The 27,672-nt window shown below is 41.2% G+C and overlaps 1 protein-coding gene across 2 annotated transcripts in view; it reads right to left on the reverse strand.

The window, feature by feature from the left end:
* Positions 1-27,672, reverse strand: part of trappc9 (trafficking protein particle complex subunit 9) — a 323,945-nt gene that overhangs the window by 140,622 nt on the left and 155,651 nt on the right. For both annotated transcript variants that reach the window (XM_033637215.2, XM_033637214.2), the window contains 2 exons: positions 23,548-23,690; positions 6,342-6,452 (listed from right to left, as the gene is read on the reverse strand). In XM_033637215.2, the coding sequence (XP_033493106.1) occupies positions 6,342-6,452; positions 23,548-23,690 (254 nt within the window). The remainder of the gene's footprint in view (positions 1-6,341; positions 6,453-23,547; positions 23,691-27,672) is intronic.

The raw sequence follows: 27,672 nt of genomic DNA on the forward strand, positions 1-27,672 counted from the left end.
CTGTTATAACTCAGTGACTCAATAATCGGTCCGTGAAAAAAAAAAAATTTCCAGGGATATCTTAGTTACAACATGACTGAGCTAACTGGAGTAGTTTCATGTCGTATCCGACAACGGGAGGCTTTTAACAGATGACGTCCTGATGTTAGCGCTGCTGCTGCTGTTAGCTGTCCCTGTCAGCTGCAGCCACTGATGCTTTCTAGACATCTTGATTTCCCAAAACTGAATAAATACCACACATAGCAACACAAAACTGCTTTGCTAGCTCAATCATGTTGTAACTAAGACATCCGCTGGAAAAAATATTTTTTTCATGGACCGTTTATTGAGTTAATGAGTTATTACAGACACCGCTAACGGCTAACAGCTAACGGTTAGCCCAGCTAATCTACGATAACCATGTTATTAATTATAAAACGTGCACACAGAAATAGTAATGTTTGTTCAATCATTGTGTTTATAGACTTTACAAACATCAGATTAGTCTAAATGGTGATATAGTGACGTGAAAGATGTGACATATACAGTACAGGCCAAAAGTTTGGACACACCTTCTCATTCAATGCGTTTTCTTTATTTTCATGACTATTTACATTGTAGATTCTCACTGAAGGCATCAAAACTATGAATGAACACATGTGGAGTTATGTACTTAACAAAAAAAGGTGAAATAACTGAAAACATGTTTTATATTCTAGTTTCTTCAAAATAGCCACCCTTTGCTCTGATTACTGCTTTGCACACTCTTGGCATTCTCTCCATGAGCTTCAAGAGGTAGTCACCTGAAATGGTTTTCCAACAGTCTTGAAGGAGTTCCCAGAGGTGTTTAGCACTTGTTGGTCCCTTTGCCTTCACTCTGCGGTCCAGCTCACCCCAAACCATCTCGATTGGGTTCAGGTCCGGTGACTGTGGAGGCCAGGTCATCTGCCGCAGCACTCCATCACTCTCCTTCTTGGTCAAATAGCCCTTACACAGCCTGGAGGTGTGTTTGGGGTCATTGTCCTGTTGAAAAATAAATGATCGTCCAACTAAACGCAAACCGGATGGGATGGCATGTCACTGCAGGATGCTGTGGTAGCCATGCTGGTTCAGTGTGCCTTCAATTTTGAATAAATCCCCAACAGTGTCACCAGCAAAACACCCCCACACCATCACACCTCCTCCTCCATGCTTCACAGTGGGAACCAGGCATGTGGAATCCATCCGTTCACCTTTTCTGCGTCTCACAAAGACACGGCGGTTGGAACCAAAGATCTCAAATTTGGACTCATCAGACCAAAGCACAGATTTCCACTGGTCTAATGTCCATTCCTTGTGTTTCTTGGCCCAAACAAATCTCTTCTGCTTGTTGCCTCTCCTTAGCAGTGGTTTCCTAGCAGCTATTTGACCATGAAGGCCTGATTGGCGCAGTCTCCTCTTAACAGTTGTTCTAGAGATGGGTCTGCTGCTAGAACTCTGTGTGGCATTCATCTGGTCTCTGATCTGAGCTGCTGTTAACTTGCGATTTCTGAGGCTGGTGACTCGGATGAACTTATCCTCAGAAGCAGAGGTGACTCTTGGTCTTCCTTTCCTGGGTCGGTCCTCATGTGTGCCAGTTTCGTTGTAGCGCTTGATGGTTTTTGCGACTCCACTTGGGGACACATTTAAAGTTTTTGTAATTTTCCGGACTGACTGACCTTCATTTCTTAAAGTAATGATGGCCACTCGTTTTTCTTTAGTTAGCTGATTGGTTCTTGCCATAATATGAATTTTAACAGTTGTCCAATAGGGCTGTCGGCTGTGTATTAACCTGACTTCTGCACAACACAACTGATGGTCCCAACCCCATTGATAAAGCAAGAAATTCCCATAATTAACCCTGATAAGGCACACCTGTGAAGTGGAAACCATTTCAGGTGACTACCTCTTGAAGCTCATGGAGAGAATGCCAAGAGTGTGCAAAGCAGTAATCAGAGCAAAGGGTGGCTATTTTGAAGAAACTAGAATATAAAACATGTTTTCAGTTATTTCACCTTTTTTTGTTAAGTACATAACTCCACATGTGTTCATTCATAGTTTTGATGCCTTCAGTGAGAATCTACAATGTAAATAGTCATGAAAATAAAGAAAACGCATTGAATGAGAAGGTGTGTCCAAACTTTTGGCCTGTACTGTATATATACAACATAAAGTGTGTATTTCAAAACAGAGTTAGCATACCACAATAGCACGTCCTCAATGCTACATCTACATAGAAAACATCAAGAAAACATCAAGAACATCTACATAGAAAACATCAAGAACATTGAGTTCACCGAGCGGTCCCGACACAACAAAGTACGGTAACATCATGTTTAATTGCATTTAACTTTAATCAGTGATCGCTAGCTGAGATCCATAACACCTGTAAAGAACATACGTGTATTATGGCTTTATAATGGCTGATTAATAACAGATATTGATGTGGTGGCTAATGCTAGCTGGCAATGTATCATGTGTAATAGCCAAGTTTTGCTAGAGAAAATAGCACCCCTTACCAACTCATTCACACACTCACTGACACATGCACCCCCTCAATCACTCTCAGACACACACACAGTAGAAAATAGAGCCTAAATGCACAAATCAAGTAGTCAGCAGGTGTAAGGCAACCCTTGAGTGAATCTAGTCTTGAGTCTAAACAACCCAGGAACTTAAAGTATGATATTTATGACGGCCATGTTATAAATATCAATTAAAAACAAAGAATTGCACTCTTAAGTCGCAGAGTCTTACTTTGGACAGCTTTGTGCAGAGAGTTCCACCATGTTCAACTGAGCTAGAACAAATCTGTTACTCATGTCTCTCATTTCAGAGACTTCTAATATTTTCTTTCTATATATATTACTATTGCCCTCAAATAAAGCTACAGTAATTTAATGAAAACATGCAGTATTTCTTATCCGATTTCTTGAATAATCACCAGAATAATCGATAGAGTACTCGATAACTAAAAGAAATGGTAAATAGTTCAGTTAACAGTGGTTACAGTTCAAAAAGAGTTCATGGAGATGAAGACTTAACGTACGGCAACAGTAAGACTCAAATTTCATTATTTATAACTGCTGATGATATGTGTGACAATGTCTTTTTACGGTAATTTGCAAGCTGCCAGGTGTGTATAAACAGGCAAGCTGTAACCATGGTTACAACACTAGCGTAACAAGGACAAACCTTGTGCTACAGTAGCGTTACATTAACTGTGTCGGACTCAGGTCAGAAAATAAAAACTAGAAAGTTGAAATTACTTCAAATTAAAAAAAACACACTTATGTATATTAATTAAATGAGAAATTATAAGTTGGTTCCACGAAATGATCGTATGATGATTTACATTATATTTATTGTTTGAGTCCAACACTATAATTCAGCAGCTAATCCTTTAACACACAGGGTTAAATAAAACAGTATTGCTGAATGCAACTTTTTTGAGAGAGTCGTGAAGTGATCTTTTCTATGGTAACAAGATGCTGCTAAGCTTATCCTAACAGCTCACTTCTGCACAGGAAAGATTATTTGGAGTGAGCTGGGAGATGAGCTGTTTGGCTCTGTCTGAAAAGATCCCTTTCCACCCCCTAATTCCCCTCAAATAATAACATTCCACCCCTGTGGAGAAAGGCCTATGAGTCACCAGCAGTGTACCTCCACTTGTGGCGAAGGATGCACTGGAGAGAGAGCATTGACAGGAATCATAATTTGCCACTTTCCCGTGAAACAAGCACAGAGAGAGAGAGAGAGAGAGAGAGAGAGGCTGAGGTGATCTACACAGACGGTTGGACAGCGATGATGTATGTGTGTCAAATCTTGTTCTTTGCCCTTTACAAATTTAGGTTTCCCCAGATTTTTTTATTCATGGCAAAGACGAAGACTCTGTGAGGAAGCAATTAGACTTTCAGAGAAACTTAAACTAAATCCACAGTAAGAGAAATCTTTCATGAAAGACGTTCGGGGCTATAGCGGTCTAATTTTCAACTTTCCAGATTTAAAATAACATATAGACTGATATATTATGTTGCTTTTATAGCATGCATACTGTCACACTCACACAGTCTGATATAAACAAAGTTTGCATTCACTTTAATAATAAATATGATGCTTAAAAATCTGCAATTTCAGTGCTGGGATGAATTTGTTACGAAGAGTTATAAGTGGAGATGCTACAACTCAAGAGATGTTATGATCATGATTTTTTACCTCCGATCCTGATTTAATATTTAACATTTGTTGATACAAAGTCTTGTGTGATATTTAGATTTCCATACATGATAAAGCTGCATATTGGCCTAGAGAAGGCCTAACTTAAAATTCAAAATGTTAAGCATCAGTTTAGCCCCGTTTCCACTGAGCAGTTGGGTTCAGTTCAATTCACTTTTTTCCAGTTTCCACAGTGAAAAGTTGTGGATGGTACCAATGGAACCGTTCTGTACCGTCCCCATGTTTGGTCCCCCCTCTGTTGGGGTACCTAGCACACAGATGTGGTACTAAAAGGTGGAGCTGTGAACACTGCAGTCTGATTGGTCAGTAGAGGACGGTCACTCTGCTCAGGGCTGAGTTGTGTCTGGTTTTGAGGCTCATGTAACCACTGTTCATACTGTGGAGAGTTTTATTAGTAAACTGTAACTATAAAATGAAAGGATGTTTTGCTGCCTCTCACAGCAGCTGGAGTCTGAGAAACAATAACTTCATTCACTGGGCCGACTGCCGGTGACTTTTAAGGTGGAACGTTAACTTGTAATGTTACTCAATGCATGAGTTGATGACGTGAATCCATCAGCACACCTTAAATTTCACTGTGACAACTTTGACCATCACTTTAGTTTTTATAAGACAGACACTTTTAGTAATGAGTGGATCTTCAACCTTTTATATATATTAATTTCGACAGGTATGTAAAGGTCGTATATTCTAATCCTCACTTCCTGTGGGCTACAGCAACACTAAACCCCTGAGCTTGCCTGAGAAGGACTAAATGCACAAAGCTGCTTTTTTTAAATATCCCATGGAGAGAGACTCTCACTGCAGCCTGTTCTATTTTGTTCTGAAAATGTCGGCATGCAGCCTCATTCTGTGGACGATAAACCAGGTGCAGACTTCCATCTGTGTCACCGCTGATGAGGAAATACAGCGAGTGCTGGACGGAGCAGTGAGTGACAACAACCCCACCCACATTTAAGAGGACTGTTTGCAATGGAAACACTAGGGTCTAGGTACCATGTCTGAAGGGTTACTGTTGGTTCCAAAGGTACCATACTGAAAGTGCTTGGTGGAAACGGGGTTTTAGTTAGTATTAGGGCTGTGCCTGACTCAGATTTATGTCAGTCAAATTACATTTTGGTCTTCATTACAAATACTCAACTTTTTTACTTTTTTCCTTATAGACAGTTTCCTGTTTTCCTGTATAGACATTTTAACGGGTTCAACAGGACGTCTAGTGTGACACTGACATTTATGTAATGTAGTAGACAAGCTAATTGCGGCAATGATAAATCAGAAATGTACAACATCATTTTTGCTGACACTAAGTATCAAACAAAAGCCAGAGACTGTGTCGTATTAAGTTGCTATGAGGTGTAAATTCACCATTTCTGAGCAGACAGCAGAAGATAAAACTATTACGGAGCCTGACCGGTCAATGCCTCTCTTACACCTGGCAGTCGCCTCAGTATACACAGCTGCCTTCAACGAAGAGCAGCATGAAAGCAAGGAGCCGTTACTGAGCAGCTAAATCTGGGGACCAGAACATATCCAGAAGTACACTGCACAATGCTGATAAATTAAAAAGAGCAACTTGAGTTTTGTGCGTCTGATGATTCCTACCTCCATCTTCCAGGGGGCTGCCATAGTTAGTATTCTGAACAATATCCATGGAGAGATTTGTCTTTCAGTGGATTTGCTGTGGTACTATGGTTTGGCTACGATTTGAACAGCTAGCCTTTATTCCCTAAATAAAGTCCCAAGCTATCATAAATACTTCTGATCTGCAACTTTCCTGATCCTTTCGGCAATATGCATGAATTCCCATAAACAAGCAAAATAGACAAAGACAAAGAAGACGTTTTTGAGGTAAAGTCTGAACAACATTTGCCCTGTTTCACATGTTGGGTGCCTGGAAGGTAGGATGTCAATACAGAAACTTACAGTTTGCATTGAGCAGTATCTTGCAGTAAAGTATCTTGCTTGAAAGTCTTCATTTTTGTTATCATTAGAAACACTGGGAGAAAATAAACTTAAGAGCTGGAAGACACTTTGCTTTGAGACGTCGACACATGGGCCATGGTAAGACTGCATCTATTTGTATGTAGACAGAGAAACCTTCCACTCACCTCTGGCACTCGCTGGCATGGAGAACCAGGTCCTGGTTGTTCTTGGCGCTGACGGTGAGCTCATGCTCCGTTGGGTTGAAGATATCGAGCAGCAGATGACACTGGCGGGTGCTGTGGACAGACAAAGACACAAGAGCTGAGTGTTGAGCCAAAATCTCTCGGCTTACTCAAAAACTAAATTATAAAAAGGGTATCTGTTTGTACTGGTGCTCATCCCCATGCACCATTTATATAGATTATACACAAATGCATAACAAAAAGTGTCCTGTAAGTGACTGTGTCGCCTATATAACCTAAGCATAATGACTTGTTTATGTGTATGTGAGTTTATACTTTATGCATGAGGTTATGATTGCTTTCTAAAAATACACGGCCACATACACGCACACAGCAAATGCACGAGATCAAGAGAAGACACGGTGTGAAGCACTCATCAGTCCTTGTCGTAACATCAAAGGTGGCGGCGCTTTCATCAGGCCCACAGACCCGGCTGGAGCAGTCCATCTCCACATCATCCTGAGGCCTGCTTTTCTCATGCAGATCATAAGAGGGCCAATTTGTGATTTAGATCAAGACAGGAGAGATGATACTGGATTTTCAAAGAGTTAATTTTAAGTAGTAGGTGTTTTTTTTCCCTGGTAATGACAGATGAAAGGAATGGACATCTCAGAAACAGAGAACAGACTGTCCAGTACAGCCAGTGAGCTGTTACATTAATAGTTTCTGTCGCTGCACAGGAGGAATGTGACAAAGCTCCACATAAACAGAGGCCCTATTTTTGACCCTGACCCCTGAGGTGTGGTCAGGCGCATTGTTGGTGCATTTTGACTTTGAGGGATCAGATCACAAGCGAATGCACCATTAAGCAACATAAACCTGGTCTAAGTCAAAATGACTCAGTATTTTTTGTGCTATTTAAAGGGCACATTATTCAAATAGTAAAGCCTCTTTACCTCTGCAGAAACAAACCTGCTAACACCAGTTAACATCTGGCTTTTAATGTAATGGGAAAGGTTACAATCGGCGTTCACACCTGGTTTAAATGACTCTGCAGTAGTCGTGGGTATTTATCGGCTCCAATCGGCACTGATGGAAACACAATACCCAGGTGAATGCAATAGTTTTAGTCACTCAAAATGCAGTGATGCACCATTATCACCATCTCTGCCCAAGTAGTGCTCAATATTGGTAGGAAAGGGGTTTAAGATGCGCCTACACAGGAGGGTTCTCAACGGGCATACACTCTGCATGTTACACACACAGGAGACGTGCGGATGGGTTGCAGGTTATTTAATAATACATCATTAATTAGAAAAACATTAATAACATTCTCTAAAATGTGAACATAGCAGAGACCAGAGTAGAGCTGCTTAAATGCAGTGAGACTCCCCATTAACAGAGATGCTGTGCGCATTTACACACAAGGACCAGCGTAACTTCAATGTATATTTCAGAAACAAGTTTAGTTCTGTTTCCTCTACTTATGGTTTCATGTTTTGCTGCCTAAACGTTCCACAATATTTGCCACAGAGACATTACTGCACAGCTTGCTTCACCAATTTGCCGAAACAGCCGTGTAAACAGCAGAGTGCCAGGTGGCTTTTAAAGGAAATAGGGGATGACACTCCAACTGATGATTCATGTTACACACTATATTTAATGATTAAGGGACTAAATACAACTCCTTGCCTCTTGGGCCTTACTTCCTGCCCGGATTACGCACCATTGAACTAAGTAATTAATTTTCCACATAATATACTTGAGATTTTGGATATACTGATTACATATCATAACTATATAGACACATTCATAAATTAAATAAAGTGATGGTAAGTGAGATCAAGTTTTGACAATTATTTATTATTAAGTTTTTGATAAGGTAAACCGTTTGCTTATGCTGCATTTGTGATATTTGCATTTGTCATACTAAGGAGATAATAGCTCCTACGTAGGAGATAAACTTATGTTTTGGCCGACATCGCCAGCATTTCTTTCCCCACCTTGCCTCTCAGGGCTTTCGTACAATTGTATTGATGTATAATACATCCCCCAGAAAAAAAATCATTTCTGAGGAAATACCTCATGTCTCAAACCCGAGCCAATGCTGTATTTTTAGATTGCCATCTTTCACAGTAAGTGGAATCAAACTTGTACAAACTGAGTGCTGCCCATCACCACATCTGCCCTTCATGTCACTCTAAGCCCCCCTCCCTCCCTGCTCGCTTCTTAAATCTCAGGGTTAATGGAAGCTTAAGTTGATCTTGCCCAAGTCCCTAATAAACTGCTGTGGCAATTAACGGAGCATATTTTTTAAGGCCTACCCATGTTTCTTTAATTGTCTCGTTGTCTTTGTTGGTGGACGTGATTAACGCGCTGAGTGGGGCGAGGTACTGATTTATAGGCCGGGCCGTTTAGCTGAGGTGATCAATCAGACCACCCAGTTAAGAAACACAGGCTCACTGCTCATGCACTAAGTACCCAAGATAGAGTGAAGGAAAAGAGGCAGGGATACAGGCCCAGACGATGTGGATTTGCACCTTTTGATAAGAGTTAACAGACCACAGCATGAGCCTGAAATGACGCTGAACAGTGACAGACACTCCATTCAGGATCTGTAGCTGAAACTTTAACAGAATGTGTGTTGACAAAAGCTGAGGATTATGTTTTTGAACCAGAGGAAACTGAATCATAACTGAATCATTTTGATAAGTATTCTGCTGAGCTACTACGCAGGGCACCGAGATCTAAGCCAAATAAATAATTCACAACTGCCAATAGGGTTTCAAACTACTTGTCTCCATTTCAGTCTGTGAATTTTTAAATTCCTCCTTAAGAGTCGAGTGAGACGGAGAGGGAACAAAGTGATCCCCCGTGTTTCAAAGTGAACACATATCGAACCTGTCTTCTTTGCTCATAATGTATAAAGCAAATCATCCATCAATGAAATATCAATACATCTGCCTCATGTACATTTAATGAAGCAACTGTGGCTGCGTGTGACTGTAAGTGTGTGAAGTAGGGATTATTCATCATCACCACAGTGTGTAAATTATGAGGTGAAAATGAATTCTAAGGAGACGGTGATGAACACAGAAGATGACCTTTTCTACAGATCATTTCAGGTACAGCTGGTGGTGTGCCAAACGGGGAGAAAAAGCAAGTTAATGAATGCCACTGTGTATTTCTAAGAGCACTACCGCACCAACAAATGAACCATGAGGTCAGCATTTTTTCTGTTATTGATCCGAAAAGAACACTGTTGCAGTAGAGTAACTCTCTAATCCTGGCGCCACACATTACTACGCCAAGATGACAAAAAGACATCAATACAAAACAGACCAGGGCAACAGTCTGATCATCTTTGTTCCTACATCAACAACACAGAGCCAATCGACTCTGACACTTACTGGGCATTAGTCTGGGACCGGGGATACTGTTGCTGCGAGGAAGTGGGTGGTAAAAATGGCACACGCCGTGGGAGGAGGCAAAAACGCAAAGATCAATGGAGCCAGGCCCACGCTTCAGTCGGTTCTGCAATCTGGGATCAATAAGTGCTGATTTCGCAGCCCCACTCTGGCACAAAAACGTGACATATTCCCTACACACAGAATGTGATGGCCTTAATTACCCTGGTTGGATTTAGAGAACTGCCAATGGTGGGCTATTTTTATCTACGGCAGGCAATAAGGGACGGCTGACTTTATGTCCACGTTTAAACATTTAATAACAACTGAAAAGTAGCCAAAAACTAATTGCTGAGTTGTCACTATAATAACAATAATACATTGGATTTATAAAGCACTTTTAAGGATACTCAAAGACGCTTTACAGAGAACAACAACAGCAAAAAAAATAAAAAATAAAAGTACGCTGAATTCAGAGGTTGTAGGCAGTTTGGAAAAGGTGTGTTTTGAGGGTTTTCTTGAAGGTAGAGAGTAAAGGGGAGTCTCTGATGTCTTTAGAGAGTGAGTCTCAGAGGGTGGGAGCAGCAATGGCAAAGGCCCTGTGCCCCCAGGTGGGGTGTTTGGTCCTAGTGGTTGGGGGGGTCAAGAGGTTGGCATCAGCAGACCTAAAGTGGGATTTATACTTGTGCGGCAGACCGTATGCCATAGCCTGTGCCGTTGTGAGCATCTATACTTGTGCTGTGGTGTGTCTGTGTCACTCTGCAGTTACACCTCCAAAACACTAGTTGGCAGCGGGGTTTCTGTGAAGTGCTGTAAAGTTTAGTTGATTCAAAACACACATTAAACATGGCTCAATAGAGACAGTGTCAAACACAAGTACACAAATCAGCTTCACTATAACTCGCAGCATTCACAGACAAACACTTGTCTTTATCTGGACACATTTTTCCCACAAATACAACATGCTAACATTATTCGCACAAGCCTATGGCATTTTACATTGTATAAATTAGCCTAGCAGCTAGCGATCTTTTCCTCTACTCATATAAAACCAGGAACAACAGCAACATTTAACAAAGGTAACAGTACAACTCACAAGGTTCGCTGACAAAACAACTGTCTTATAATAAACACGCTTTCCAAACAAATACAACATGCTAATATTATTAGCACAAGCCTATGGCATTTTACATTCTGTAAATTAGCCTAGCACTGAGTGGAGATTTTCTCTACTCATATGAAGCCAGGATAAATCACACACAAGACTTAAAATGCTATTTTAGCGGAGGCTTTATTGTCTTCACAATTTATTGTTTCTTATCTGTGAAATTAAAGTAAATAAAACCTTTGTTTCCACTGAGGGAAATGGTTTCAGCTTAGAAGAGGAGACAGTAGGTCAGCGTCGCTGCTATGTGTAGTTACATTCCTGAGGCGGTGCACGTCAGATTAAGGCTAAGGCTCCATGTCGACGCAGAGCCTACGCTGTAGCTATGGCATTGATTCAACACAGAAGTATAAAATCCACATAGGAGTGCGGGAGGGAGTGTACCAGTGGAGGAGCTCAGACAGGTAGGGGGAAGCCAGGTCATGGAGCGCTTTGTAAGTGATGATGAGAAGTTTGAAGAAGATATACTGGGGGATCGGGAGCCAATGGAGGTTATGAAGGACGGGGGTAATGTGGTCATGGGTGCGAGAGTGTGTGAGAAGACAAACTGCTGAGTTCTAAATATACTGTAGTTTATGAGGAGACTGTTGCAGTAGTCCAGTCTGGAAGTGACGAATGGGTGGATGAGAGTCTCTGCAGCTGAAAAGGAGAGAGAGTGACGGAGGTGGACGATGTTTCTGAGATGGAAGAAGGCTGTTTTGATGATGTGTTGGTCAAAGGAGAGGGTTTGATCAAAGATGACACCAAGATTACAGACATGGGGGAGGAACACACGGTGGAGCCATCAATGGATTTGATAAGAGATTTGGGACCAATGATGACTTCTGATTTGTCACAGTTAAGTTTTGAGGAGGTTGGTCTGCAGCCAGGGTTTTATTTCAGTGATGCCTATGCCTCTGTGCAGCATGCCAAACAATAAAGTTAAATCAAATAAAGCCATTCACTAAAAGGCCAGTTTACCTAAAACATACTTTCTCCTTTAACACCTTTAACAATGCAGAGATATTTGTTTTATCTGCTTCGGTTTGAGATATCAGTCTGAGATGTCTGCTTCCACCCTGGAACTGTGAATGAAATTATATTTGTAGTGCATTTAGAAATTAAAGATTCAAAAACAACATTAGATCTTCAACAGTTTTTATGAGGCCTATGTCTTCCATAGAGAGTAATTCGTGTTTTAAGATTATTATTTGGCTTTTTATTCCTTTATTTGATAGGACAGACCAAGCGTGAAAGGGACAGAGATATGGGATAACATGCAGCAAAGGGCCACGAGCTGGAGTCAAACCTGCAGCAGCTGTGGCAAGGACAGTGCCTTTGTACATGAGGTGCCTGCTCTACCCACTGAGGTCCTCAGCGTGGAAAGTAACTCTAATAAAAACTGTCTGCACTGACATCTGTTAGCTGAAGGCAGCAGAACAGCGGAGGCTCTCCTTCATATAGGAGCTGCAAACTGTTTGAATTACTCACATGACGACACGCAGGATGCACTTTCATAAAAACACATCAGAGGATCAGTTCATTTCTCCCAGTGGAGCAATGCATTTTTCCAGTGCAACACCAAGGTTAACAGGTTCCCGTTAACTGTGGATCACTGCGTATTTCACACATCCCAGCTCTCTGTCACTTCACAGATCTGTCGCCGTACATATGGCCATAAGCGAGAAAGCACGAGTGGAGGAAGTCAGGTCTGGGCTGGATATGGCAGGAAAGTGATACCACAGCCAAAAGGAGGTGTAAAAATGTATACTGGGACAGAGAGAGCAACAAAGGAGGGTAGGGGAGACGCAGAGAGACACATGGAGGGAAGTAATGAAAGATGTCACGAGACACAATAGGAGGGAGGCAGACAGGGACAAAGATTGAGATGAAAAAGGACGAACAGAGGATCTGAGAAACGGCGTGACAGAGAAAGGAGAGAGAATTTAAAGAAATAGTGAAAAGTCTGAAGCAGACAGTGAGAGAGCAAAACAAACAGCAAGACAGAGGTTAATGAGATAGAACAGGGTAAAGCAAAAAAAATACTGTCTCTGCAAAACTTTAAATGTTTCCTTTTTAAGCCTTGGTTTGTGGTGTTGCGGTGGATTATATTGTTATATTGTATTGTTGAAAGGTGTATCTGAAGCTGGGTGACAGGGCTGAAAAAGAAATGTGAATTCTTTAAAGCTTTTGGATGATTCATAATTCTAACTACGTTTGATGCAAGACAGTTGTGGCATTTAGTTGAATTAGCAGTTTCAGAGCAGATAAAGCAGATGAATCCCCTCACTGATCTTCGCAGAGAGCTAGCTAGCTACCAATAGCTAACTGGCAGGTAGAGACAGACTAAACAAAGAATCCACACACTGATCCAATAAATCAGGTGGCTTTATCTTAATCATAATATCTCGTCAATACACTCTTGTGGACATGATTATTCAAGTCATTAGTGGGTAGCCAAAGCCAGCTAGCCACCACAAACTTGGACACACTAGCTACATCCACACTAGTACGTGATAATTTCAAAAGACAATGATCTCTGTACACACGAGACTTTCAGCACATTTACAGAAATAATATCTGTCCATACTAACACGCCTTAAAACCCATATCACATGATCATCAACATAAAGTGAGCATGCTGATGTAAACAGGAAGAGGACTGTTCTTTGCTTAGTTACAGAAAATACTACAAAGATGGCGAAAAGTAGGACCAGAGGTTTCTTTGTTTGGACGGACAAAGAGGTGGAACTGTTGCCGAAAGTAACACATACGAACAAGAGCTGAAACCACATTAGTCTCATACTCTGTATTGGAACTATGTTAAATTGCATCGTCCCTATCAAATAGAATGATAAAAATACATAAATCAATTGGAAAAAAAATCAGTATAAGGCAATAAAGGTGGTGGAGAACAGATGAAGAGTTGTTGCAAAGACATATGAGAGTGATACACGAAGCATTATCCGCCACCAGAGGAAGCCACGGCGCTGGGAAAGGAGTACCTACACAAGATAGATGAAATCACAGAACGTTTGTGGGCCTAGCTATAATGTTTTGGCTTGACACGACATCACTGATAAGACCCAGTCGGGACGCTGCGCCATGATGTTCAAAAGTCTCTGTCTCCACAAGTCCAGACTACAACACAACCCCGGAGTTTCCAAACTAAAATAGGGTCAGCAGCATTTTCAAAGGTCTCCGTGTAAGGGGTTCCAAATTGCTGGAGTATTGTAGATGCTGGCCATAAACGTAGCAGTAGCTATGTTTTAGAACAAGAACACATTCATGTAGCTGTAACCTTAGAGTCGTGACTGTAAACGGCCATGAACAGCAGCAGGTGCAATAATATTGGGGAACTATTCACATCCAGATTACAAGACTCAGTGCAGTTGATACAGAGGTAAAAACAGAGCTCAAGAAGCTAGGTGAGGAGGTAATCTGAGGGAAGAGACGATAGGATAGGGATGGTGAGAGGTGAGGGAATATGACAAAAAGAAGGAGAAGTGGAAGAGAAGGGTAGGAGGCAAACTTAAAAAGAAAAATATGTATAAAAGCAAAAAGAAAGGAGATAAAAGAACAAAAGAGACCTCACAAGCAAAGCAGAGGCAAACGTAGGAAGAAAGTGAGCTCAGCTCTGGTGACCTCTGACATGCTAACTTGCACCACTGACCGACTGCAAACCATCTTGACATATGACCCTGCGCTGGTGGAGTGTTTACTGCTCAGCAACTGAAATACAGCATAGCCTGCAGTCAGTCCAGATGGTATACATATGCTGAATAAACTGTGCCATAACATACTGTCCAGCTAGCGAACGAGCTAGGTAGACAATAGCAAGCCATCTAGCCTGGTAGTTGGTGGTGTGGCTAACATTTTACCAGCTGGCTAGCATGTTCGCGGTTAGCTTGCCAGTCGAAAAAGCTTGCCAAATACAGGAATTCGTTTTTTGTTTTGTTTTTTTTAGGTGAACCTGGAAGTCAACAACGCCCTGATTACATTAACCCAACAGGATTTCTCCGATGGATTTTGAATTAGTGCAGAATTTAAGCCTGTGGCGAACGAAAGTTTATGGTACTCAGGCCAGCATGTTTTGTTCAGCACGATAATATCATGACGATGATTACTGAAGCATACTTGCAATAGCCAAAAGTAAAAGCTAACATTCGTCTATAAACAAACTACACCACGGTCGCATGACTTCAACATTGACGAGGTTGTAAAGCAGTGTTCGGCGTGATGATCTCCTGTAGTCTTGTTTAGCCACTTGTTAGCAACAGCCTGTTTAAGGACACGTCAAAGCCTCAAAATTCATGAGTGGGGTATTTACTGACTTATTTTTGTCATAGAACAAAATGTGAAAGTCTCCTAAGCTTGTGTTCACCACAGACCTTCATGCATCTAACCAAAAACCTATTCAAGAAACCCAGTGACTTCAAGACCGGGCAACCAAAGTGTGAAAATGCTCACTTGTTTCTGGGCTTTTGCACTCATTCCTGCACTACTGTACAGTGCTGCAAGTAGGTGCTACTGTACGTCGCCAAGCTTCCAGCTCCACCTTTTTTGTGAGGACACACAAATGACTTTTGCTGTGACATTTTCTGTCTCACTGAGCACTAATGGTACAGTAACACATGGATGGAAAGAGAAACAAGCAGGAAAAGAGGGACATAGTCAGAAAGCTGTATTTTCTGGAGTGAGGGTTTTTTTTTTTGCTTGCACCTGTTGGATATGTTAGTGACTTTCAGAGCACTGCGGTTGGAAGAGAAGCAAAGTAAAGGAAGTGTCACTGTCAATCCAGCAGCGCACTGATATTTTGGTACAAAGATTAACCACATTTTATGGCAGCTGCCAGCTCAGAGCACGTCGACGCAGCACTCAGAGCAGCTGCTATTTTTGTCTCTTTAACTGGTGAAGGGACAAACACACAAACTTCCCCAAACTCTCCCAGTCAACACAGTATTCGTGTTTTGATTGACTGTTTCTACTTCACCTTACACTGCTCAACCAGCAGACACGTCTAATTGCACTGTTCTATTCTAATTATGGCTGTGATGCCAGGAGGGCAGGATAAAGATTAATATCAGATTTTACCAGCATCTGTTATCCACAACAGCTGGTATGGATAAAGGCTTCCCCTTCAGGTGAGGCATGTGTTCCATACACAGTCGCTAATTGGAGTGATGCACATCGTCAAAGCCTGATTATGCACATCTATTCCACTGGTTACCTTGATTAAATCTTACATAACCAGGCAGGTGCTATATAACTATACACAATTCTGTGCAGTTGTGAACATCACACTGTATGCTTATATTTTGAGATTCTGCACAGTTTTGCATTGTGAGCGGGAAAAAAAATCATCAGGAGTGTTGGAGACAGTGGCGTCCTTGAAGACATGGAACATTCAGTTTAATGAAAAAAAACAACAACATTATTTACATCAGCTGAACCACGTGTTCTCATATTTATATTCTCTTCAAAATACAGCAATAGGAGAAACACTTTCAACTGCAGTAGATTTCAGCCCGTTCTCATTTCATGTCGTCAAATACCAAGGCTTTGTCATGTCCCTTAGTGCGTGATATTGGTGGCAAAGTCACCCTTGGTGTCTCTATGGGACCACCAGGCTTTCAGCAAACTCCAATGTAAACAAATCTGTGGCAAAACTTGACGCTGAGAACAACAAATGTAATATAAATAGTCTGCATAGTGCAGGAGGAGGGTAAGTGGATGGGTCAAACAAAACATGACTTTTACCAAGGAGACCATAGTTCTTGCCCTGTTTGAAACCAAAAGTCATAACAAAAGTACTTATTTTAACCAAAACTATAATATCTTTCCTAAACCTTTCCAAGTAGTTTCATTGTTTGAACCCAAGCAGCAACCTCCGAGGCCTAAAAATGAAGCCAATGCGGAAATGCCAAAAACTGCAGTTCACTGAATGGCCACTTGAGGCTGGCTCCAAAACAGAGTAAATCCCCTTAGGACCCCATGTTCAAATGCCCAACTTTATGGCAGAAATAAACATCGTACAACAAAAGGTTTTGGTCTCTACAGCTGATTTCCTCAACTGTACATGGGATGGATTGTTTTTTATAACTCACCTGTTTACATTTCATTAAGGCCCAAAGTTAGAAATTTTTAAGGGCAGGGTGTCTGTGAGGTGTTGCTACAGTCTATGAGTCAGATCCACCCCTCGCTCCTCCACAGCTCAAACCTGTCATCCAAAAATGGTCACTTCTAGCTCCAAAAAAAACAAGATGGCGATAGCTGAAATGCTGAACTCCAGGCTTTAAAACAACAGTCCACAAACTAATGGGTGATGTCATGGTAGCTACATCCATTATTTACACAGTCTATAGCAAACCTAACGCAGACGGTTAATAATGTTAACAACATGTTACAATGTGTTTGCAGAGGGGTGTGACAAAGTGACTGGGAATGGGAACGGGTTGGTCAACCTGTGATATGATTGTGGTACACCCTTGTGGCTACCTTTAGCCCCATCTCCACCAAGCACTTTCAGTATGGTACCTTTGGAACCAACAGTAACCCTTCAGACATGGTACCTAGACCCTAGTGTTTCCACCGCAAGCAGTCCTCTTAAATGTGGGCGAGGTTGTTGTCACTCACTGCTCCGTCCAGCACTCGCTGTATTTCCTCATCAGCGGTGACACAGATGGAAGTCTGCACCTGGTTTATCGTCCACAGAACGAGGCTGCACACCGACATTTTCAAAATAGAACAGGCTGCAGTGAGAGTCTCTCTCCATGGGATATTTAAAAATGGCTGGTTTGTGCATTTAGTCCTTCTCAGGCAAGCTCAGGGGTTTAGTGTTGCTGTAGCCCACAGGAACCAGTGAGGATTAGAATATATGACCTTCACATAATCCGGTCGAAATTAATATACATAAACGCTTGAAGATCCACTCATTACTAAAAGTGTATGTCATATAAAAACTAAACAAATGGTCAAAGTTGTCATGTGGAATATTTAAGATGTGCTGATGGATTCACGTCATCAACTCATGCATTGAGTAACATTACAAGTTAACGTTCCACCTTAAAAGTTGCCGGCAGTCGGCCCAGTGAATGAAGTTATTTTTGCCTCAAAACCAGACACAACTCAGCCCTGAGCAGAGTGACCGTCCTCTACTGACCAATCAGACTGCAGTGTTCACAGGGTGCTAGGTGCCCCAACAGAGGGGGGGCCAAAACTGGGAAGGGTTTGGAATGGTTCCATTAGTACCATCCACAACTTAATTTGATAAAGATGGAGGTATGTAAAAGTTAGATATGCCTTTCAATAATTCTGACTTGTCTGGGTTATGAAATGGGAGAATGCTTTGCCCATAACAATACTTTATTCTGAGTATTGTCTACATACATTTGAAATAGAAAATTCAAGTGTAACAGAGGAAAACTTGAACAAAGTGAGAGTGAAAATGGTGCTGCAGAAAGGGGCATAGAGATGGGACCAAGTCATTGTTTTGCGAGTAAGTCTCAACTCTTGTCCAAAGTCAAGTTCCAAGTCAATACTACTAAGTCTCAAGTCAAGTCCTAAGACTTTGGGTTTCGAGTCCCAAACAAGTCGCAATATGCTCTCCACATAATATATTGTCAATGTAATGCAGGAGGGAAAGGCAGATACAAAAAATGTATGCAGTGTGGGGTAAAAATAAGGAGACAAGGAAACCACACACTGCTAACAAGAAAAATGTCTGTCAAAGGTTAATGTATGTTTATTTATATAGTGAGAGACAGAGAGGTGGATGATTGTAAGGTAAGGAGGGAACCAGAGACAGAGGAACACAAAAACAGATCAAAAAGATAAGTTGCTGTATTATTGAGCCATTTCATACAACCACTTCCAAATTCTCTTTGAACTTGCAGCCAAGAAGAAATTCAATAGTACTTATCTTAACAAGTAAAGTGTGTTACAGGACTTCAATGTCAATCCCTCCAGAGAAAAAATTCTACCTAATAATGTATGAATGTGTATACAAAGCCTGAGATATTGAAAACTGGATGGTGATTATATTTTAAGACGTTTCTAATGGTAGTTTGAGTACTAAAGTCATCTTAACATCTCATATCTAAGCCTTGGAGACATAATGTGAGAACTGTCTGAGTTTATGGGATTTATTTTTTTAATTTTGACCAATATTTGTACAAATATCACTGCAGGCAAGATCAAGGTTCGCTATCAATGAAAATTCTTGGAAAGTCGTGCTGATGCAATAACTGAGTTTCAATCCAAAACCAAACATTTGGATAACTTTACTTTAAGGAATATAAACATCTTTCTAAAAGACCTTTCTAATAACACTTAGTTTTGTTTAAGAAACAAAACAAGTCCTGAGGTAGACGGTGTTTGAGAGTCAATTGCCCGAAAAGTAACAAAACAATCCATTGTGGCTCACAAGAGTGTCCATACATTTGAAATAATAATACAACTAATCGGCCAATATGTTTCAATAGTATGTAACTGTTAGCTAAATAGTTTGCCTCGCCGTTATGTTCAGGTGCCACATAGTGATTTAGCGTAAACTAGCTCACATGGTTGGACAAGAATTCATAGGTTACACTGAGGCAGAATTTATACGCAGACTTCCTGTCTATTTTTGTAAGCTGAAATAATTTCCCTCAGCACTTATCTTTAATTTTACAGATAAGTAACAATAAATTGTGAAGACAATAAAGTCCCCACAGAAATACTATTTTAAGTCTTGTGTGTGCTTTATCCTGGCTTCATATGAGCAGAGGAAATCTCCGCTCGTTGCTAGGCTAATTTATACAATGTGAAATGCCACAGACTTGTGCTAATAACGTTAGCATGTTATATTTGTTTGGAAAACGTGTATAGTATAGTTGTAGTATAGTTGTTTTGTCTGTGAACATTGTGAGTTGTAATGGAGCCAAGTATTGTAACGTTACCTTGGTTAAATATTGCTGTTCGCCCTGGCTTGATATGTGAGGAGGAAAAGTTCGCTAGCTGCTAGGCTAATTTATACAATGTAAAATGCCATAGGCTTGTGCTAATAACATTAGCATGTTGTATTTGTAAACAAGTGTTTGTCTGTGAATGCTGCGAGTTATAGTGAAGCCAATTTGTGTACTTGTGTTTGAAACTGTCTCAATCAAGCAATGTTTCATGTGTGTTAAATGTGTTTTGAATCAACCAAACTTTACAGCACTTCACAGAAACCTCCGTCGCCAACTAGTGTTGTGGAGGTGTAACTGCAGAGTGACAAAGACACACCACCGCACAAGTATACATGCTCACAATAGCGTAGGCTACGGTGTAGGGTCTGCTGCACAACTATAAATCCTACTTAAGTCCGTCATTAATGATGTGTACTCTATTTTTTTTTATGAATAGGCTAATTTGTCCTTACTAATAATACGTTGGATTCATGTTAATGTGTATTTTCAGGTATTAAGAGACTTGCTTAAGAAATAATAACGTTTAAGTTATCTGAACACATTTAGGTTCATGAATTTAAGCTAATATGTAATATCAGTGTTGCAGTATTTTAACATCTCTGGGACATAACAGAACAACGGATAGTTGTGGGTGCTTGAAGTATTTAAGGACAATGGAGTCTTAAATTTAAGTTTGTTATATTGGACATATTATGAGCCTGTTTTCGGGACTTTGTATAGTGTATCTTTGAACAGTCCCTTTAGTTTTATTTATACCTTCTATCTTTATATTCTCAAATCAGTCAAGGAAATACTCTGGACTTTTCCAATTTTGCTCAAGTACTAAGGTTTTTAGTGGCTTGTTTTTAGACAGGTTATCCTGAGCAAAGAAGATATCGGCCTGTAAAAAATTCACCGAATGTGATATTGAGCTATACAAAAAAGCTGTATTTAACTTAAGACACCTTTCCAAGGCCTTCAGTTTCAGCACATTTCAAATGTTTTGCTTGAGAGTGGTTGTGATGAGGCAGAGAGTGCTAAGGCTGCGGCAGAAGTGAGGTTGCTATGACAGGCTTGATGGTATATCAGGCAGTGCAGCATCTCTATGTATGCGTGCATATCAGCGCTGAGTCAAGATGAATGGCTTAAACTGCAGATATTATTACAGCTAATGATTCACCTCAAGTGGCCATTACTCGGCTACGATCCGTCTCCCTCGCTTGGAGTTGGGGAGCTGAAGAGTGGAGTGAAGTGAGACACGGTGAATGTGTGTGAGTGAGGATGTGTGATGGCATCCAGAGTTATGTATGTCCATGAGATAGAGAGCGTGTCAGAGCAAGAGAAAAGACTGAATATCCACTCAATATCCATTCAAGTCTGCCACTCTCTGGCCTGTTGCTGAAAAATACAATTTCAAGTCCTCTGGTTTTGATAGCAACAATGCCATAGTGAGTGTTCCTGCAGTGGTTTAAAGAGAAGGTCGATATCTATTCACCGAGTCATACTCACCGAATTACGAGAAAAAAATAGGCACATTGTATTGTATGTGAGATAAAACAAGTCTTTAGAATTGAGATTTATCACCAATTATTGGGACAAAAGCAGCTTTGAGGTAGATTTTACTTAACTGTTCTGGCACTTCAGTGAAGGTTGAGTGGTATTGCTGTCTTATCTAACAATGGCTGGGTTTAGATTAAAAATATAAGGCCCAGACACACAAAAAACATGACAGGCAGGGTTAAAGGCTCATCAGATTAAAGACACAGAGGGACAACCACTGATCAGAACGTAAGCCAGTGCTGTGACCGTTTGACAAAAGCTGCTTTGATGACCCATTTTGACGAGAAGTAACTCAACTAAAACTGAGCAGTAGTTCACCTGCAGTGTCCCTGGTGAGCAAGGATCATTAAATATGAATAAGCACCATTTCACTGACTTATTGACTGAATATGGTTCCCAAAGAACAAACCTTGCAACAATTGTTTCAGTTCATTACTCAGTTTGTGTTACGGTAGTTTCAAGTCACCAGGATGATGGGAGTAGTTCCTGTGACAGTGCAGTAAATTAACGCAACTCTGTGTCTGCTGTTTGCCAACATGTCCCAGATATCAACTTTAGAAGCTGCTAATAACTCAGTATTGTGTTTAAAGTTTGTTGCACTGTCTTCAAGTGGCAAAAATGAATCAAATTAGGTTTAAGGGAAGTGACATCAACAGATTTCTGACAGAGCCCACGGGTGGTAAGTTTGAAGAACTTCAGGATTGCCGATCCTTTGATGGCTGAAAGGCTGGAAACAAAGTTTTAATATGTTGCAGAATTGTCCAACAAAACCAAACCGCAACAGCAGATATGCCAGCACCTCCGGGATGTTATGATGTTACAATCCAATACAAACAATTAACGCACATTCAACCAATCACTGTAAATTCTGTGTAATCTTGCAATTTTATCCAATCACCACAATTTGACCAATCATAGTTTCCAGCAAGTTTTATCAATTCTAGCAGTCTGCCGCACATCATCACTAAACTCACTTCCCATTTTTCGTTGTGAAAATGCAAACATGCGACGTGAACATCTCACATTTACCAACAAGAAATTCTGCTTGACTGTGCAAGGCATGTCCCTAATGTTCTGCACAAAAGCAGGTGTAAACTGTTCTGTATCGGTGTCATTAAAAACAGAAAATAAAGTCATTAACTGACAAAAAATATCTGAAAAACACACTTGTAGAACGGACGAAACACATGGACAACAGACAGGAAAAGTCACCATGACAGAGGGTGACGGTTTAATTCTCACTGGAACAGGCTGTTCTCAATTTTTAATGAATCACACCAAAAAACAAGAAGTAACTATTTTTGAACTCTTAACTTTCTACCACAGTTTCATTGCAAAAAACCTACCTAACACATTGTAAATTTTTTAAAAAGCCTCTAAAATCTTGAATTGGCTGATGTATGGAGCAAATCATTTTCTGCATTTTTTTAGCTACAGAATACATGAGATGATTTGGTGCATTTATACATACTTCTATCATATTTTCACATCACATTTTTCAACTCGCTCCTTATACAACTCTCACATGCCTATATATTGAACGGGTTACAGGTTGCTGTAATCAGTCTACTGATCAGTCTAGCAATTTGATAAAAAGACTCAGCCAAATGATGTGGGTATTTTCCAAAATTAGGATTGTTGCCGGAACAAAACACCAGCAATAAACCTATCTACTATGACTTCCAGGCTGAAGATACCCACTTGATTGGGCTAACCCAGACGATTGAAGCCTCATATTGGGTTTGGCTGAACAATGGAATGCCCTTTTGCTTGAGACAAGAACTGTGGATCTTGTACCGCAATTCCTTCAGAGCAGTCACTCTATAAAGGTAGCCAGTGTGGGAACAAGGAATGATTACAGCAACCTGTAACTTCCATTGTACTAAGTGGCTCTTTTTCCAGCAGGGATTTTTTTTTTTACTGAGACACGCTGCCTTTCCAGCAGGGACTGTGCTCCAAAAACTGGGTATTTTAAGCCAAAACATCTTTTCCTAACCATGTCCAAATGTTTTTTGTGCCTCAACCTAACCACGTTATCCACAGTGTTGTTGAACCGTAAAGTTTGCACATATCCGCTTCACAGTAACATGCAAATGTAACATATCTGTGGTTTGCAGAGATGTACAATGCCAACATTTCTACTAGTTATTGGGTTGTTAATTTTGTGTTACCTGGTTGCAGGGAGGGTGTTGACTCTGGTGAAGAACACAGATGGCTCCACGTCAACATGGACACCCAAAGACAGCTCCCTGTAGTAGCCCTCCACTTTGCCTGCTCCCCCCGAGTACTTGAAGTTCAGCACTGCTTCCAAAGTCTGCAAAAAGGACGAGGGAAGGTTATAAATGTAGATCAAGTTTGACGGAGCACTACAATGAAAGGCTGATTCGGTCAAAAAAGAAAGAAAAAAAAAACTGTGATGTCAGAGGAATATCTGTATGGAAGACTGAGTGTGATTGGGGTCAGAGGTCACCACAAGCATGTTGCTTTCTGCCACTCCATCAGTAAAACTGGTGCGTTTTTAAAATCGATGCATCAGAAGTCATTACGGATAAATGCACTTTGCCATTGTGCTGTTTAATGACATGGAAGTGTAATGGTGAGAAAGCCTGCGGGGTGGGGAGGGTATGATTGATGGCTCAGAACAGATGATTCAGAATCAACATGTCTCGTCCTAAAACAGTATAGGAGGAGAGGGCAGCAGGTGGGTGCAGGAGGTGGGATACGCTGGCAGTGTTCCACAGAGAGACTGAGGGGAAAGTGGACACAGAGAATTACTCAGAGGTACTCGGAGGTATTCTGCAGAGAAGGGGGTGGGAGGGGAGGGTACAGGACAAGCAGCCAAGTCGGCGAAGGATGGGGAAATTAAAAGTGGCAGTTTATGGTGAAAGAGCAGTAGCTGACTCAGGCATTGGGCTAAAGCGGGGTAAAGGGAGCACCCAAGGTCCCGCTTTTCTTCCTATGCAGCCTATATCATCTCTCCACATATTGCTGATGGAGCTACTGGCTGTGCCTTTCCAGAACGAATTTCACTGATTCTTTGATTATTTTTTACTCTTTATCCCCTCTTGTGGGGGCGCAGAGCGCCAAGTGGAATGATTCAGAGCCTGCTGGCTAGACGTCTGGCCTATTACAACCTAATGACAGAAGCACAGCACAGTGAGCAAAGAGAGATGAAAACATCAGACAGGATTATTATCATTGTAGACTGAGCATCTTAATTCTAAATTTCCACTTATCTTGAACTGCGTGGGCTTTATTTCACATCCTTGCTATATTCTCATGTCATGTACATATTATTATTTTTCCTCAACCTAGTATACTTTTATGCTTTTCTTTTTAGGCATGCCAGCAGCTCCATGAATGGTTAATATCCTCCACTGGGCTCCATATTTTAATACAGTATTGAAAAAACTATTGAAGGGAATACAATTTCAACAGGGCAGCATTCTGTCTCCTTTTGTTTTTAATGTAAACATGGATGACTTGTTGCAGCAGTTGAATGCACGTAACACAGGTGGCAATATGTTAATAAATAATCTTATGTATGCAGATGATCTAGTAATCTTCTGCCCATATAGTGCTGGCCCACAACAGCTGCTGAAGATTTGCTATAACTATGATGCAGACTTTGACATCAAATATAACACCAATAATAGCAACACAATGATTGTCAGAAGTAAAGAAGACAGATCATTAGTATTTCCTGAATTCTTTTTATCAGGTATTGCTCTTAACGTGTGTAAAGAAATTATATATCTTGGTCATTATAACGTCAATGATTTATCTGATGATGAAGACATCCACAGACAGTGTCACAAGTTGTATACGTGTATTGTACTGTATCCCAAATTTAGTATGAGCATTTTGCACTCCACTGTATACTGCCCACTTGTGACGCTCCTATAGGAAGAGCAATATGCAAAGACTTGATGTGGCCTATAGTGATGGCATGAGACTACTTCTTAAACTTCCATGATTGTGCAGTGCCAGCCAAATGTTTGTAAATGTTGGTGTGCCTACCTGCCCTGCTTTGATACGTAATCTTATATATCGATATATGTGCAGGCTCTCAAGAAATAGTATCGTCCAAACCTTGGCCAACCATAGACTGCGGGGCCGCTGGCACTCCTTGTTTGTGGGTGCAGTTTATTGAATTTTGTCAGCTTTTATGAACTTGAACTAGGGCTGGGTGGTATTCATTGTGACGGTAACTTACCGCAGTAAACATGAGCCGTGGTACTGCTTTTGTGGTTACCGTCATACCGCACTACTCCGGCGACAGTGGCAGAACAGGGCCCGGCGCTCGCTACATGATGGAGGTGGCCTGGCCGACTGCCCCAAACCCAGGCCCGCGGGAGAAGAGGGCCCGGGAGCCGCTGGCCCTCCCTCTAAGTTTAGACATACTGTATAACGTTTTATACACAATAATAGATGGATAAGCAACCGTAAACAATAACAATAAATAGTTTCCATCCTAGACTGTATGGCTTTTTAAATTGTTTTATTTAAGGTGTAAAAAAAAAGAGAGAAGACGATACCGCGATATCATACCGTCACCGCATCCCCCCAAAATAATACTGTGATATTGATTTTAGGCCATACCGCCCAGCCCTAACTTGAACCTCTCACCCTCTCAGGGGGGTATCTCTGTATCATCCTCAAGCTCAGGTCCTCTACCAGAGTCCTGGGAGTTTGAGGCTTCTGCACAGTATCTTAGCTGTTCCTAGGACTGCACACTTCTGGACTGAGGCTTCAGAGGTTGTTCCTGCAATCTGCTGGAGCCACTCTCTCACTGGCCGGAGTGCTCTTACTACCACGGGGACCACGTCAACTTTGACCTTCCACATCTGTTCTAGTTGTTCTTTCAACCATTGATACTTCTCCACTTTTTCGTGTTGCTTCTTTCTGATGTTGCTGTTGGCTGGTATCGCCACATCTACCACCACTGTCCTGGATTATTGGAACTTTTGTTCAGACATTTATGTTCCCCAGAGGACAAAACCTTCTGACTTTGAGGATCCCCCTGAATTTTCCTGTAAAGCCACCATGAGGTTGACATTTTGGGTTTTTGTGAAATGCTTCCACAACTGTTGGATAGATTGATGGTGCCCAGAGGATGAATCCCAATGACTCTGATGATTCCCAGATTTGTCTGTTTGTTACCTAGCGTCACCAGTGCGCCGAGTTTTCACGTATCCTACCAAATATGTTAACATCTACTGGATGGACTGGCATGAAACATTCATGGTTACCAGAGGATGAATCCAATCAACTTTGGTGATCCCCTGGCTTTTCATCTAGTGTCGCCACAAGGTTCACATTTCCAGTATTGAGTGAAAAGTCATGACAGCTATTAGATGGAGTGCAGTGAAATTTTCTAAGACAGTCATGTTCCCCTCAGGATTAATTGTTCTAACTGATCCCCTGACTTTTCAACGTGTACAGGGGTGAACCTCAACGTCCCAGTTCACATCTGGCTGGGAGACTTTGTTGCATGTCACTCCTCATCTCTCTCCCATCACTTCCTGTCATTTCTCTAATTGGTTATGCAATAAAGGCATAAAAATGCTGCATAAACAAGCAAACAAACAAACAATGACTTCCCATCAGTCTTAAGTGCAGTTTGCATTCTTGCGCCTGTGCTAATTAACAAATGTTAGTAGGCTAACACTCTAAACTAGGACGGTAAACACATACCTGCTGAACATACAGCATGTTAAAGTAAGCATTTAGCTCAAAGCACCAGTGTGTCTGAGCACAACTTCACAGAGCCACAAACACAGCTGTAGACTTGAAGTCTTGTTATTGTTATTCCTAGCTTATTGTGCAGTAGCTTATTATGTGGTAGAGGTGGTACAGGTTATTAACAAAATGTATTCTACGTCACAGCTGACAGTAAGTCATCTGATATGGTGAGGACACGGAGCCTAACATCATTAGCATGCTTATTTTCAAAAGAGGGGGATTGCCCTCATGATGGAGTATTTCATAAAGCGTGCTTGATGCAAAGGCTGCAAATTAAAATCCTGATATCCTCTCTGAATACCATTTTCCCCACTATTTGTCATCCCAGTGGAGCCAGTCTGCTCACGATGTGGAGGAAGAGCAGCAGCCCTACAATGCAGGCAAGAGACAGTCGCATGCTGTGCTGGCAACACAATGAAAGGAACAGCACGTTGATATGAATCTCATTTGAATTGATTGAGTGAAATCTCTCAGATTCCTCGAGCAGCGACACTGGTTAGAGAAGTCTGTGTTTCCTCTATAACAATGCTTGCTTCAGTTGCTGTTTTCTT

This window comes from Epinephelus lanceolatus, chromosome 16 (assembly GCF_041903045.1).
Source record: "Epinephelus lanceolatus isolate andai-2023 chromosome 16, ASM4190304v1, whole genome shotgun sequence".
NCBI classification, from domain to species: domain Eukaryota; kingdom Metazoa; phylum Chordata; class Actinopteri; order Perciformes; family Serranidae; genus Epinephelus; species Epinephelus lanceolatus.